The sequence below is a fragment of the Thalassophryne amazonica genome, chromosome 12 (genome assembly GCF_902500255.1).
Source record: "Thalassophryne amazonica chromosome 12, fThaAma1.1, whole genome shotgun sequence".
Lineage (NCBI taxonomy): Eukaryota > Metazoa > Chordata > Actinopteri > Batrachoidiformes > Batrachoididae > Thalassophryne > Thalassophryne amazonica.
This window is the reverse complement of record NC_047114.1, coordinates 40,936,527-40,951,388: the sequence shown is the minus strand read 5'-3', so window position 1 is coordinate 40,951,388 and position 14,862 is coordinate 40,936,527. Positions and strand designations below refer to the sequence as shown.

Genomic DNA, 14,862 nt, shown 5'->3' with positions numbered 1-14,862 from the left:
TAAAAAAACTGGGACAAGGGCAACAAAAGACTGGGAAAGTTGATGAATGCTCAAAGAACACCTGTTTGGAACATTCCACAGGTGAACAGGTTAACTGGAAACAGATGAGTCATGACTGGGTATAAAAGGAGCATCCCCAAAAGGCTCAGCTGTTCACAAGCAAAGATGGGGCGAGGATCACCACTTTGTGAACAACTGCATGAAAAAAAATAGTCAACAATGTTTCTCAACGTTCAACTGCAAGGAATTTAGGAATTCCATCATCTACAGTGCATAATGTAATCAGATAATTCAGAGAATCTGGAGAACTTTCTACACATAAGCGGCAAGGCTGAAAACCAACATTGAATGCCCATGACCTTCGATCCCTCAGGCGACACTGCATTAAAAACCAACATCATTGTGTAAAGGATCTTACCGTGTGGGCTCAGGAACACTTCAGAAAACCATTGTCAGTTAACACAGTTCGTCGCTACATCTACAAGTGCAAGTAAAACTCTACCATGCAAAGCAAAAGCCATACATCAACAACATCCAGAAACGCTGCTGCCTTCTCTGGGCCTGAGCTCATTTGAAATGGACAGACGCAAAGTGGAAAATGTGCTGTGGTCTGATGAGTCCACAATTCAAACTGTTTTTGGAAATCATGGACATCGTGACCGTCGGACAAAAGAGGAAAAAGACCATCCAGATTGTTACCAGTGCAAAGTTCAAAAGCCAGCATCTGTGATGGTATGGTGGTGTGTTAGTGTCCATGGCATGGGCAACTTACACATTCTTCTTCAGGGACATCCCTGCATATTTCAGCAAGACAATGCCAAGCCACATCCTGAGCGTGTTACAACAGCATGGCTCTGTAGTAAAAGAGTGCGGGTACTAGACTGGCCTGCTTGCAGTCCAGACCTGTCGGCCATTGAAAATGTGTGGTGCATTACGAAGCGCAAAATAAAGTTGTACATCAAGCAAGAATGGGAAAGAATTCCACCTACAAAGCTTCAACAATTAGTGTCCTCAGTTTCCAAACGCTTATGTCGTTAGAAGTTAGTGTCGTTAGAAGGAATGGTGATGTAACACAATGGTAAACATACCACTGTCCCAGCTTTTTTGAAACGTGTTGTAGGCATCCATTTCAAAATGAGCAAATACGAGGGCTGTCCATAAAGTATAGGTCCTTTTTATTTTTTTCAAAAACTATATGGATTTCAGTCATATGTTTTTATGTCAGACATGCATGAACCCTCGTGCGCATGCGTGAGTTTTTCCACTGTGCGGCGGCACAGGAAAAACACCTCCGTGTTGATAACCATTTGTAAAATCCAGGCCGGTTTTGATGGCTTTCAGTGGAGTGAGTATATGAGAAATTGTTTAACAGCTGGACATGTTCCAACTTGTCCTTAAGGCTTCCAACAGAGGTGTTTTTCCTGTGGCGGAGCGTCGCGGCGGCTATTTTTTTTTTCATTAAAAAAAATCTCCTTTAACAGTGGAATATCCGGATAAAATGCTGAAACCGACTTCTTCTGAAACTTCTCTGTTCTCTCACGACGTCCTGGATCAATAGAGCCTGAAATGTGGAGGTTTTCAGCTTGAAACAGGCTGATGACGGCGCCGGAGAGCGCTGCACGACGTCTCGCACCGTGGGAAGTCCTTAAAGCGACAGTATCACCTCAAAATCTCTCATCAGCCGTTAAAATTTTCACTGAAAACCAGCTTAATTTTTCGAACCATGTCCACTTCGATGTGTCTCACAGGTTTAGAAAAAATTTTGATCAAACAAAGCGCCAGTCTCTCAGCAACTTCTCAGACAAAGGAATTCCGATGAGGGGCTGGACGACTCCTCCCACAAGGAGTGCTCACAGACGAATGACGTCACCGACAGGCGTGGAAAAACTCACGCATGCGCGCGAGGGTTCAAGCATGTCTGACATAAAAACATATGAATGAAATCCATATAGTTTTTGAAAAAAATAAAAAGGACCTATACTTTATGGACAGACCTCGTATTTGCACAAAAACAAAGTTTATCAGTTTGCACATTAAATATCTCGTCTTTGTCATGTATTCAACTGAATACGAGGTCTGTTAGAAAAGTATCCGACCTTTTGATTTTTTGCAAAAACCATATGGATTTGAATCACGTGTGATTGCATCAGCCAAGCTTGAACCTTCGTGAGCATGCTTGAGTTTTTTCACGCCTGTCGGTTGCGTCATTTGCCTGTGAGCAGGCTTTGTGTGAGCAGTGGTCCACCCCTCTTGTCGGATTTTTATTGCAAATAAAATGTCTGAATGATTTGGAGCTTTGCTGCATCAAATTTTTCCAGAAACTGTGAGAGACCTCAAGGTGGACACCATTCGGAAAATTCAGATGGCTGCACTCCGAGTGCCGATTGACAGGCTGAAACCCCGCTGAAACAACCAGATCATTTCCAAAGTGAAGGCTTTGTTGATCCGGGACGTCATCTGACTTCCACAGAAATGGCAGAAGACCTGGACATCACCACTTTTTCGGCACATTCCACTGTTACAGGAGTTTTTGTCATGGAAAGAGAAGCTGAGGGATGCGCCACGGAGCTGCTCATGGCGCGGACAAAAGCACCTCCATGTTGGTCTCACAGGAAGGCTTTCAGATGGCTTTCAGACGGCTTTCGGTGGCTTTTCAGTCGTGTGACTATCCCAGAAATTGTGAATGAGCTGGACATGCCAGAACATGTCCTGTGAGGCTTCATCACAGCGTTGCTTTGTGCCATGCGGCTCCGTCCCGACGCGCGAATTTCTCCGCACGTCTGTCTCAATGTGCCGAAAAAGTGCTGATGTCCACGTCTTCTTTAATTTCTGTGGAAGTCAGACGACGTCCCGGATCAACAAAGCCTTCACTTTGGAAATGAACGGCACATTCCACTGTTACAGGAGTTTTTGTCGTGGAAAGAGGAGGGGTTTCAGCCTGTCAATCGGCGCTCGGAGTGCACCACGCTCTCAGACACTGTGGGCGGTCTTTAAACTGGCTGGAGCACTCCTTATTCTGTGTAATCCCCATAAAATCGTCCCTGAAAGCCATCTGAATTTTCCGAATGGTGTCCACCTGGAGGTCTCCCACAATTTCTGGAAAAATTTGATGCAGCAAAGCTCCAAATCGTTCAGACATTTTATTCGCAATAAAAATACGACGAGAGGGGTGGACCACTGCTCACACAAAGCCTGCTCACAGGCGAATGACGCAACCAACAGGCGTGAAAAAACTCACGCATGCGCACGAAGGTTCAAGCTTGGCTGATGCAATCACACGTGATTCAAAACCCTATGGTTTTTGCAAAAAATAAAAAGGTCGGACACTTTTCTAACAGACCTCATATAGGCTGAAGAGGATTTGCAAGTCATTCTATTCTGTTTTTATTTATATTTTACACAACACCTCAACTTCATTGGAATTGGGGTCGTACACACACACTCCCATTCAATGAATGAGAAGTGCATTGAGTGCTTGCTTCCAATGGAAAAAGTACTACAACCCCTGGCAATAATTATGGAATCACCGGCCTCGGAGGATGTTCATTCAGTTGTTTAATTTTGTAGAAAAAAAGCAGATCACAGACATGACACAAAACTAAAGTAATTTCAAATGGCAACTTTCTGGGTTTAAGAAATATTAAAAGAAATCAGGAAAAATAATTGTGGCAGTCAGTAACGGTTACTTTTTTAGACCAAGCAGAGGGAAAAAAAAAATATGGACTCACTCAATTCTGAGGAATAAATTATGGAATCACCCTGTAAATTTTCATCCCCAAAACTAACACCTGCATCAAATCAGATCTGCTCGTTAGTCTGCATCTAAAAAGGAGTGATCACACCTTGGAGAGCTGTTGCACCAAGTGGACTGACATGAATCATGGCTCCAACACGAGAGATGTCATTTGAAACAAAGGAGAGGATTATCAAACTCTTAAAAGAGGGTAAATCATCATGCAATGTAGCAAAAGATGTTGGTTGTTCACAGTCAGCTGTGTCTAAACTCTGGACCAAATACAAACAACATGGGAAGGTTGTTAAAGGCAAACATACTGGTAGACCAAGGAAGACATCAAAGCGTCAAGACAGAAAACTTAAAGCAATATGTCTCAAAAATCGAAAATGCACAACAAAACAAATGAGGAACGAATGGGAGGAAACTGGAGTCGTCTGTGACCGAACTGTAAGAAACCGCCTAAAGGAAATGGGATTTACATACAGAAAAGCTAAACGAAAGCCATCATTAACACCTAAACAGAAAAAAACAAGGTTACAATGGCCTAAGGAAAAGCAATCGTGGACTGTGGATGATTGGATGAAAGTCATTCAGTGATGAATCTCAAATCTGCATTGGGCAAGGTGATGATGCTGGAACTTTTGTTTGGTGCCGTTCCAATGAGATTTATAAAGATGACTGCCTGAAGAGAACATGTAAATTTCCACAGTCATTGATGATATGGGGCTGCGTGTCAGGTAAAGGCACTGGGGAGATGGCTGTCATTACATCATCAATAAGTGCACAAGTTTACGTTGATATTTTGGACACTTTTCTTATCCCATCAATTGAAAGGATGTTTGGGGATGATGAAATCATTTTTCAAGATGATAATGCATCTTGCCATAGAGCAAAAACTGTGAAAACATTCCTTGCAAAAAAGACACATAGGGTCAATGTCATGGCTTGCAAATAGTCCGGATCTTAAGCCAATTGAAAAACCTTTGGTGGAAGTTGAAGAAAATGGTCCATGACAAGGCTCCAACCTGCAAAAGTGATCTGGCAACAGCAATCAGAGAAAGTTGGAGCCAGATTGATGAAGAGTACTGTTTGTCACTCATTAAGTCCATGCCTCAGAGACTGCAAGCTGTTATAAAAGCCAGAGGTGGTGCAACAAAATACTAGTGATGTGTTGGCGCGTTCTTTTGTTTTTCATGATTCCATAATTTTTTCCTCAGAATTGAGTGATTCCATATTTTTTTCCCTCTGCTTGGTCTAATAAAGTAACCGTTACTGACAATTTTTTTTCCTGATTTCTTATAGTGTTTCTTAAAGCCAGAAAGTTGCCATTTGAAATGACTTTAGTTTTGTGTCATGTCTGTGATCTGCTTTTTTTTCTACAAAATTAAACAACTGAATGAACATCCTCCGAGGCCGGTGATTCCATAATTATTGCCAGGGGTTGTAGATGAAATGCAGTTGCCTGTGGTTTCCCTGTAAACAGTGCCTAAACAATTATATTTAAGCATGAACAGTGTTAAAGTACTCTCTGTTCATTCATTTACTGTACTCCATTACTGCAAGTGAAAGTCATGGGGGAGCTGGAGCCTATCCCAGCATCCAGTGAGCGAGAGGCAGGGTACACCCTGAACAAGCCACCAGACCATCACAGAGCTAAAGTACCCTCTATAGCATTGAAAAATCTACTTCCATAAAGAAACAGTACAGGTGTCACATATTTAACACATTGTAAAAGTTATTTTAAAAATAACTATCAAAATTATCATTAGTGAGAATTACATTGTCAGGAATACTGCAAATTTTAAAACTTGCTGAGCATACAATTTCAGTACGTGTGTGTCTCAAATCATTAGTAAGAATTCAATGTACCAAAATGTTTATTCCAATTTCATCTTTCAGTATTCAAATAAAAGGCTTTCATACATTTCAGCCAAAAGCGCCTGAAATGGAAGGAAAATAAATAAATCTGTACCAACCATGACAATGAGTCAAGACAGGGTGTAACCAAGTCTATCTGGCAACACATCAGTGACCTCATAGGTCTGCATTCGATAACAGCACACTCAGACCAGCTTTCTGAGTACTGGTGGTTTCCTGGCCCGTTTGTTTTACACAAATCTACAAAATTGTATTGTTTCCATTTTTAGGAAAATCTGTTCATCTGTGTGATTAATCATAACAAATCTACAAACAGCAGCAGGTTAAATTATAACCTACTTGGTTGATATATAACAATTTCATATAATTTAACTAGGCTAGTCCCATTGAAATCAAGATCTCTTTTGCAGACCTGGGCAATTTTAAAGTTTCCACTTCACCTAACCTGCATGTCTTTAAATATGGGAGGAAACCAGAGCACCCAGAGGAAACCCACGCAAACACGGGGAGGACATACAAACGCCACACAGAAACACCCCCCACTTGAAGGTGGGAATCGATCCCAAGACCTCCTTTCTGTGAGGCAACAGTGCTAACCACTAAGACACCATGTTTAGTGGTTAGCGGCAAATAAATAAATAACAATAAACGGCAAACAAAAATTACACAGTACTGTGCCAATGTTTTAGGCACAACAAATGCATCTAAAATTTTTAAAATAATGTTGATATCTTTTGGTTATAAATAGAGATAAGTACATGGATAACCACTAACCATTATAAAGACATTTTAAATGATAAAACTACATATATTTATTAACGTGGCATCCAACTCAAGGTCAAACTGTACTTTAGTCATTTTATTATTGAGTGGCTACTGGCAGCTGTCTCCGTGTTAGTTCATCTTCAAAGATATCATGATTTAAAAAATTAAAACAAATTTGTAAATTGGCAATTGATTCCTCTAATGAAAGACCATCCGACTTAGAATTACAGGCAGTCCTACAATTTGAATGAATTTAAAAATGACAAAAAACGATTTTGTAGAATCAAAATCTAGAATAAAATGCCCAAAGTTCTCTCATCTGCCCTTCCTACACCCATACACACACAAATTCTATGACAGCAACATCTGTGTCACCACCAGATTTCTTTCGACATCATGGAATAGAAAAGAAAACCTTTCAAAGTCACTGAATATGCCTCAACTTAGCTTTGTAGATGTGTATATACGGTGAAAAATATCATTTAAATATTTCATTTAATTTGTTGGCTGGGTTTTCATCAGCCTGCACATCTGATTAACACTGGTGATGTTCGGTTTTAGAAACTCTTGCACACAGCAGGAGTATAATGTTATCATTATTGGACTGTTAAAAAAAAAAAAAATAGCAGTATTAAGTAGAATGCAGAAATGTTTGTGCACATAGCCCATTGCGAACTTGGCTCTGCTGACTCACACATTTACAGCAGACACCGTCTTATAGACGATTTTTTACCATCCGACTGTGCGACTGACCACAAGTGGTCGTCGACCTGGTCACCATTTTTGATACCCCCATTTTAAGGAGTCCTGGTTGCAACGTGACAGCAAGATAGTAAACATCAGACTTGACTAATCAGCTGTGTTTGCAGCAAGTATACATAGAAAACATGCAGGACAAGAGACCTTTAGGGACAGGGTAGGTGACCCCTGATTTATAGACATTACTACCCAAAGTACCATGATCAATAGCCCATTTTTCCTTCAAAAAACAAAACAAAACAAAAAACAAACACTTGCTGACAGAATGCAGTAACCAACATGTTGTTGAGCTGCATGGCAGGATAACTATAAAAATTTAGCAAACTGTGGAACACTACCTCTTCATCTTCACTGGGCAAGTGTTGGTAGTCAGAGTCAGATGTCTCCTGGAGCCTCTGGTATTCAGCAGTCTCCCCCATTGCTGAACAAAACCAGGTTCCTGCTCTGCACAATGTGACCCTCAAGTCTTCAGACAACCCCAGCTGATCACTCAGCAGTCTATGATCAGCCTGCTTCTCTGACTAAATCAGTCAGGCAACTTGAAGGTCTGCTTTGATGTTCAAAAGCCATTTTACAGCACAGTGTCACATGATTTCAGGTAGCGGAGTCAGGATGCGTCCAATCATTTAGCTAAACTAGACTTCAATATTCCCACCTTTATCATTAGCTCTCTCTGGAAGCACGCCAGATGGGTTCTTTATTGTCATTGGCTGACAAGTGGTGATAAGTTTTGTGGAAACGTCTTTCAGCAACACATCAATCAAGCAAGCGCCACACAGCCATTCCTAATGCAGCGTGAACATAGTCCTTATTTATGCACACAGTCTTCCTCTTTCAAAAAGGCAAAAAAAAAAAAAAAAGCCATGTCAAAGGAAGCAGTTTGTCATTTCACACATCAGTGGTTGAGACCATTAGGAACCATCCAAGCTGAAAAACTGATTTTTCTCATTTGAATTTACCCAATGATTCCCTCTGTGGACAAAAAAAAACAAACACGACATTTGCTGGTCTTTTATGGCGCTGCTGCAGTCAGGATCAAGAATCAGGATGATGAAGTCGAGGTGTGGAACAAATCCAGTCTGGTCCATTTCTGTGGTCCCATCTCACGCGGAGGTAATGACTTGTGTTCAAAGTACATCGTACATCTCTGCCATCACAGTCGGTCTCTCTGAGTGCTGTCTGACCTACCTCGGTGCTGGCACATGTTCCTCGATCCGAGGACAGCCCCTCTATGTCTCTGTTTCTCACCTGATTTCATTCATCAACAACAGTGAAAGGTCGCTGCAGCAAATCTGTCAGGGAGCTGCTTTTAATTTTTCCACTCGTTTTCCCCCCATCAGCTGTCTAATCCAACTCACAGCTCAGCTTTGATGATTACAGCCAAAATCTGGGAGGATCTTTCCCCCCCCACCCCCACCCCACCCTTTTAAATGGTGCTTTGTCCTAAATGGACATACTGATTATTCTGCTGATGCTTAATCTCATCCCATTGTAATCATTTCCCACCATCACCATCCAACCAGCTTTCCACACCCCCCCACTTAATTTTACTTCCCCCTGCATTTTGAGTCGATGCGCAATGATTTAGCGAGTGGTCACCGCCTCTATTACCCTGGTAAAATCAACCGCCCCGCCCCGAGCTTGTATCCCAGAGTCACGGGGATCCAGTCAGCAGTGGTCCAGAGAGAGGCAGCCAATGACAGCAGGCGTAGCGGGCAGGAGACGGAGGGGGAGGAGAGACTAGAGTGCATTTATTCAGAGAGCAGCAACAACTCAGAACATGGCGCCATTTGGAGGCCAATTGTGCTGAACTACTGAATGGACGTTTTATGGTTTCAACACACACACACACACACACACACACACACACACACACACACACACACACACACACACACACACACACACACACACACACACACACACACACACACACACACACACACACTATCATCAGTTAACCACATACAGCAACACAGGTACTATCAAAATAAACATAAAATAGTTAAGCTATCAAATTTACAATTTATGATGATTTGTTTAATTAATTTAAAACCTCATTTCTGCTTTTGCAGCTGTAACACTGTCATGAGGCCGACGTGCGTGACAGTTTTAAAGTTCTCTGTTGCTGGATTATGCTTCATTCTGGACTAATCTGTCCCTCAATGTGCTTTTCTTTCTGCCATTATCACCTCCAATTCAAAGATAAGCTGTACAATTTTCTCTTTTTCCAACTCTGTATTGGAAATTTGCAGATTTCTCTAATTCATTTTTAATCAGTATGCGTACTGCAAAAAAAATTAAAGTATGAGAGAAAAGAGTGAAAGCATAAAAGTGTCAAATCACAACCTTTTGAGGTGTCTGATTTAGCAGGCGCATGTCAGGCTGTGGGTCCCTGTCTGAGCACAGCTCGAAAAAAATAAATAAACAGTCAATCTTTCAATCACGGAAATGACTCCAGTCCCACATGAGGGGTTTTTAATGGAAATGCATCGCGATCTGACGCACATTTTATCCGATGTGAGCGAAAAATCCGTTATACACTGTTTTTTACATGGAAAACAATACAAAAACATTGGGACTTGTTGTCCTGTGACTGAGTATATCTGGTTTATACAATGACGGTTTAGGTGAGTTTAACTGTACATGGGACTGAATAATGAATTTACGATTAAGTCGCTTCCACCCCACACAAGCTGACGTTTTCCCAAATTTTTCTTCTGTTCGGATCTAATGGGAATCTGTACATCTTGAAGCCCTTGTGTCTATTTGTGCATCCAAATGCACAACAACCCTGTATTTTCAGCGAACAAACAAACAAAACAGCTGGATTTACATGCAGACAGCTTAACAGCAAATGCTATTTTGGCCCCAAGATAGCAACACGAGTCACGTGACCGGGTCCCCCCCAGCTCATCATGTCGCTACTCTCTGAATAAAGGCACTCTAGGAGAGACCAGGGCGAGAGGTGGGGGAGTCCTAATAAGGAGTATTAATCTTCTCTCTGAGGGAGATAAACATGACCATGCTGCTGTAATGTGTGTACTATATCTTTTTTTTCACAGCACATTTGAACTACAGCAAGAATAAGGGAAACCATCTGGATCATCTAGAATGGAAACAGAAGTGTGTGTATTTATGTGCACAGAACCTCATTTTCTCTCTGAAGTTGTCGTCTCATCCCAGTCCACTGTCTGCAATCAGCTACAGTGACAGTTAAGGAGTAATAGAACTTATTTTAAACAAATGAATACACATTTCTCTGTTTACCACGTCCATAATACACCAGAGTAGTTTGACTGACGTAGAATGTATCGACTTTGACTTTACTGTTCATTATGAAAACAGAGGGTAAAAATTTTTATGAGACTGCAATTTTTGGTTAGTGAGGTTTGAGTGAAATCAAGTGACGAAAATTTGAGAGAAGGCCTACTTTTATTGAAATGAAGACCAGTTAAATGATCACTGCGTTACTGTAGTTACAGGATTCGTTCATTCATCAACATCATAAATGTTACATTAGGGCAGTGATTTTCAACCTTTTTTGAGCCGCGGCACCCTTTTTATATTTACAAAATCCTGTGGCACACCACCAACCAAAATAATATTATAATGCTATTACCTCTGGTTTTGCGCAAAACCCAAATATCATTATTATTATTATTATTATTATTATTATTATTAATAGAAAATCAATACAGAAAACACCGCATTTCGAAATTCCTCAAGCATTTTGCGCTCTGATCTCAAGTAGGGCTGTCACGATTAGGAATTTCTGGAGACGATTAATTGTCAGACAAATAATTGCGATTGACGAATATATTGTCTATTTTTTTTTCTTTTTTTCCCCTTCTTTATATTCTACTATTGTAGTATAATTACACAACTCTGGAAGAACGTTTCGCTTCTGTGAGTGGAGAAACTGGGAATGGTGCAACATTTTTATTTTTATCTTCATTTTACATACAGTCCCAACTTTTTCTGAATTGTGGTTGTTTCTGCTGCATTTCTGAAATTGTTTCTCCTTATCAGTCACGTTTTGTGCTTAAACACTGCATTAAGCTCAAGACTGAACAAATAAATACCTTTGGAAAATAACAGCTGTTAAAGTTCAGAGTTCTCACCTGCTTTTTGTGATCTGTGCGTCTGAGCATTGTTTTTTTTTGTGGCTCAGTTCATTCATATATTCTCATTTTTTAAATATGTTTTTAAAGATATTTGACCATTTATTTCATCTCATGATCTCATAAATTCAGCATACGACGCGCACATGGTGTGAACAGGATGGTAACGGCAGAATCACACCTTTAGAGAAAGTTCAGAGAGAAGTAAAGGCAGCTTCACGTTTCCGTTTTGTTAACGTTCACTCGGGTTAAAATCCTCTCTCTGCTCCGCGCTCGCTGCGCACTGAACCTGCATTCAGGAATCTCCCTCACCCACCCCCTCCCTCGCAGTCTGCAGCCTGTTAACTCTGCGCGCGCGCACACAGGCACAGACACACACACACCAACAGCTCCACATTTTAGACGGCTTTTGAAGAAGACGGCACTGTTTTAATCGGCCGTCAGCCTCCTTGTTATTGTCCCGCCTTAAGACGAGAGCGAGGCTGCAGCACGTTTGACGTCAGATTCTGTCATTTTATGCTTTGTGGATAAAATAAATAATTCACGGTAATCGCGAATATGAAAAATAATCGCGAATATGAAAAATACCCATGGCACCCCTGACGATCGATCACGGCACCCTAGGGTGCCGCGGCACCCCGGTTGAGAATCACTGCATTAGGGTAGTTTCCCATTGCTGATTTTTTTTTTTTTTTACTCCAATTTCTGAATTGAGGAAATCAAGCGTGATTTTTTTTTTTTCATACATCAGGCACACATTCTTATTACCTACACTTTCATATCCATTTACATACAAGCGTAACTGATAACTACAGCATTTTCCCCACACTTTCACAAAACACTAAACTGTCTGTTAACATGTCAGAACTTTCTGTTGGAGTGGGACATGTTTTTCATGTTACAGAGGAGGATCACAAGGAGACTTCTGCAATCAACCGTTTCTGCAGTGTGGCTTTGCTTTGAACCTTGAACCAATCAAAGCAGTTATTCACAGATCGAAGCAGCCAACATTATGAATGACCCGTATTTCCCTTTTTTGAAGAATAATTAGTGATTTCATTTAACTCATATAGTCACTGCCCCAGATCTCTATACAATAATTGAAATACGTTAAGACAATGGAACAATATAGGATGCGGAGTGATTTATGATCCAGAACATGTTTTGCTTTGTTTAACACTGAAATGCTTCTTGATAATTTGATTTATATATATTTGATGTGTGGTTTCCAACTGATTTTCTCATCTACAACCCCAATTCCAATGAAGTTGGGACGTTGTGTAAAATGTAAATAAAAACAGAATACAATTATTTGCAAATCCTCTTCAACCTATATTCAATTGAATACACCACAAAGACAAGATATTTAATGTTCAAACTGATAAACTTTGTTTTTTGTGCAAATATTTGCTCATTTTGAAATGGATGCCTACAACATGTTTCAAAAAAGCTGAGGCTGTCGTATGTTTACCACTGTGTTACATCACCTTTCCTTCTAACAACACTCAAGCGTTTGGGAACCAAGGACATTAACTGCTGAAGCTGTGTAGGTGGAATTCTTTCCCATTCTTGCTTGCTGTACAACTTCAGTTGTTCAACAGTCCGGGGTCTCCGTTGTCGTATTTTGTGCTTCATAACGCGCCACACATTTCCAACGGGCGACAGGTCTGGACTGCAGGCAGGCCAGTCTAGTACCTGCACTCTTTTACTACGAAGCCACGTTGTTGTAACACGTGCAGAATGTGTCTTGGCATTGTGTTGCTGAAATAAGCAGGGATGTCCCTGAAAAAGATGTTGCTTGGATGGCAGCACGTGTTGCTCCAAAACTTGGATGTACCTTTCAGCATTGATGGTGCCATCACAGATGTGTAAGTTGCCCATGCCATGGGCACTAACACACCCCCATACCATCACAGATGCTGGTTTTTGAACTTTGCACTGGTAAAATTCTGGATGGCCTTTTTCCTCTTTTGTCCAGAGGACATGATGTCCATCCATGATTTCCAAAAACATTTTGAAATGTGGACTCAGACCACAGCACACTTTTCGTCCTCGTCTGTCCATTTCAAATGAGCTCAGGCCCAGAGAAGGCGGTGGTGTTTCTGGATGTTGTTGATATATGGCTTTCACTTTGCATGGTAGAGTTTTAACTTGCACTTGTAGTTGTAGCACAAACTGTGTTAACTGACAATGGTTTCCTGAAGTGTTCCTGAGCCCATGTGGTAAGATCCTTTACACAATGTCAGTTTTTTAAAATCAGTGCCGCCTGAGGAATTGAAGGTCACAGGCATTCAGTGTTGGTTTTCGGCCTTGCCACTTACATGTCGCAAATTCTCCAGATTCTCTGAATCTTCTGATTATATCATGGACTGTAGATGATGGAATCCCTAAATTCTTTGGAACTGAACATTGAGAAACACTGTTGTTAAACTGTTGGACTATTTTTTCACACAGTTGTTCACAAAGTGGTGATCCTCGCCTCATCTTTGCTTCTGAACGGCTGAGCCTTTTGGAGATGCTCCGTTTATACCCAATCATGACACTCACCTATTTCCCATTAGGTGTTCTTTGAGCATTCAACTTTCCCAGTCTTTTGTTGCCCCGTCCCAACTTTTTTTAAACATGTCGCAGGCATCCATTTCAAAATGAGCAAATATTTGCACAAAAACAAAAAAAAGGTCTATCAGTTTGAACATAAAATATCTTGTCTTTGTGGTGTATTCAGTTAAATATAGGTTGAAGAGGATTTGCAAATCATTGTATTCTGTTTTTATTTACATTTTACACAACATCCCAACTTCATTGTAATTGGGGCTGTATTATTATCCATCAATCAATCAATTTAAGTTTTATTTCTAAAGCGCTTTACAACAACCAAAGTTGATCAAAGTGCTGCACACAGTTAAAAACAACCATAAGATGAAACATATACATCTAAAATATATTACAGTTGTCGATTTCCAGGGAGTCATAGCTCTATATGTCAAAGGCCAATTGAAACAAATACGTTTTCAGCCTGGCTTTGAACAGGGGCAAGGATGAGATGGAGCTTAACTCCAGAGGAAGAGAGTTCCAGAGTCTTGGACCTGCCACGGCAAAGGCACGATCGCCCCACTGTCTATACCTCGACCTTGGAATCACCAGCAGGTGTTGGTCTGAAGAGCGCAAGGCTCTGCTGGGCTGGTGAGGGGTCAAAATGTCACTGAGGTAAGGCGGTGCGAGGCCGTGGATTGAACTAAAGATGAACAACGAGAGAGTTTAAGTTGTATTCGGAACTGAACCGGGAGCCAATGGAGGGAGTAAAAAACTGGTGTGATATGGTCGTTATTTGCGAGTGCTGGTGAGGAGGCAAGCAGCCGCATTCTGCACCAGTTGAAGACAGTAAAGAGAGGCTTGACTAAGTCCAGTGTATAGAGCATTACAATAGTCCAGACGTGAACTGATAAAAGCATGGATGGTTTTCTCAAAATCTCTGCGGTTTAGTAAAGGTTTTACCTTAGCTATCTGTCTGAGTTGGAAAAAGCTTGCTCTAACCACGGAGTCAATTTGTTTAAATTTTAAATCTAAGTCAAAAATCACACCCAGATTCCTGACAGTGTG

At 41.0% G+C, this 14,862-nt stretch overlaps 1 protein-coding gene across 2 annotated transcripts in view; it reads right to left on the bottom strand.

Moving 5' to 3' along the window:
* Positions 1–8,455, bottom strand: part of tnk2b (tyrosine kinase, non-receptor, 2b) — a 107,057-nt gene extending 98,602 nt beyond the window's left edge. Inside the window, exon 1 of one of the 2 annotated variants that reach the window (XM_034183073.1) lies at positions 8,327–8,455. Coding sequence is in view for 1 of the 2 variants with exons in the window: in XM_034183071.1 (XP_034038962.1) it covers positions 7,477–7,557 (81 nt within the window). In the remaining variant the exon portion in view is untranslated. Of the gene's footprint in view, positions 1–7,476; positions 7,856–8,326 lie in introns of those variants that run through there. The other variant, XM_034183071.1, reaches the window with a different exon arrangement.
* Between the last annotated feature and the right edge of the window lie 6,407 nt (positions 8,456–14,862).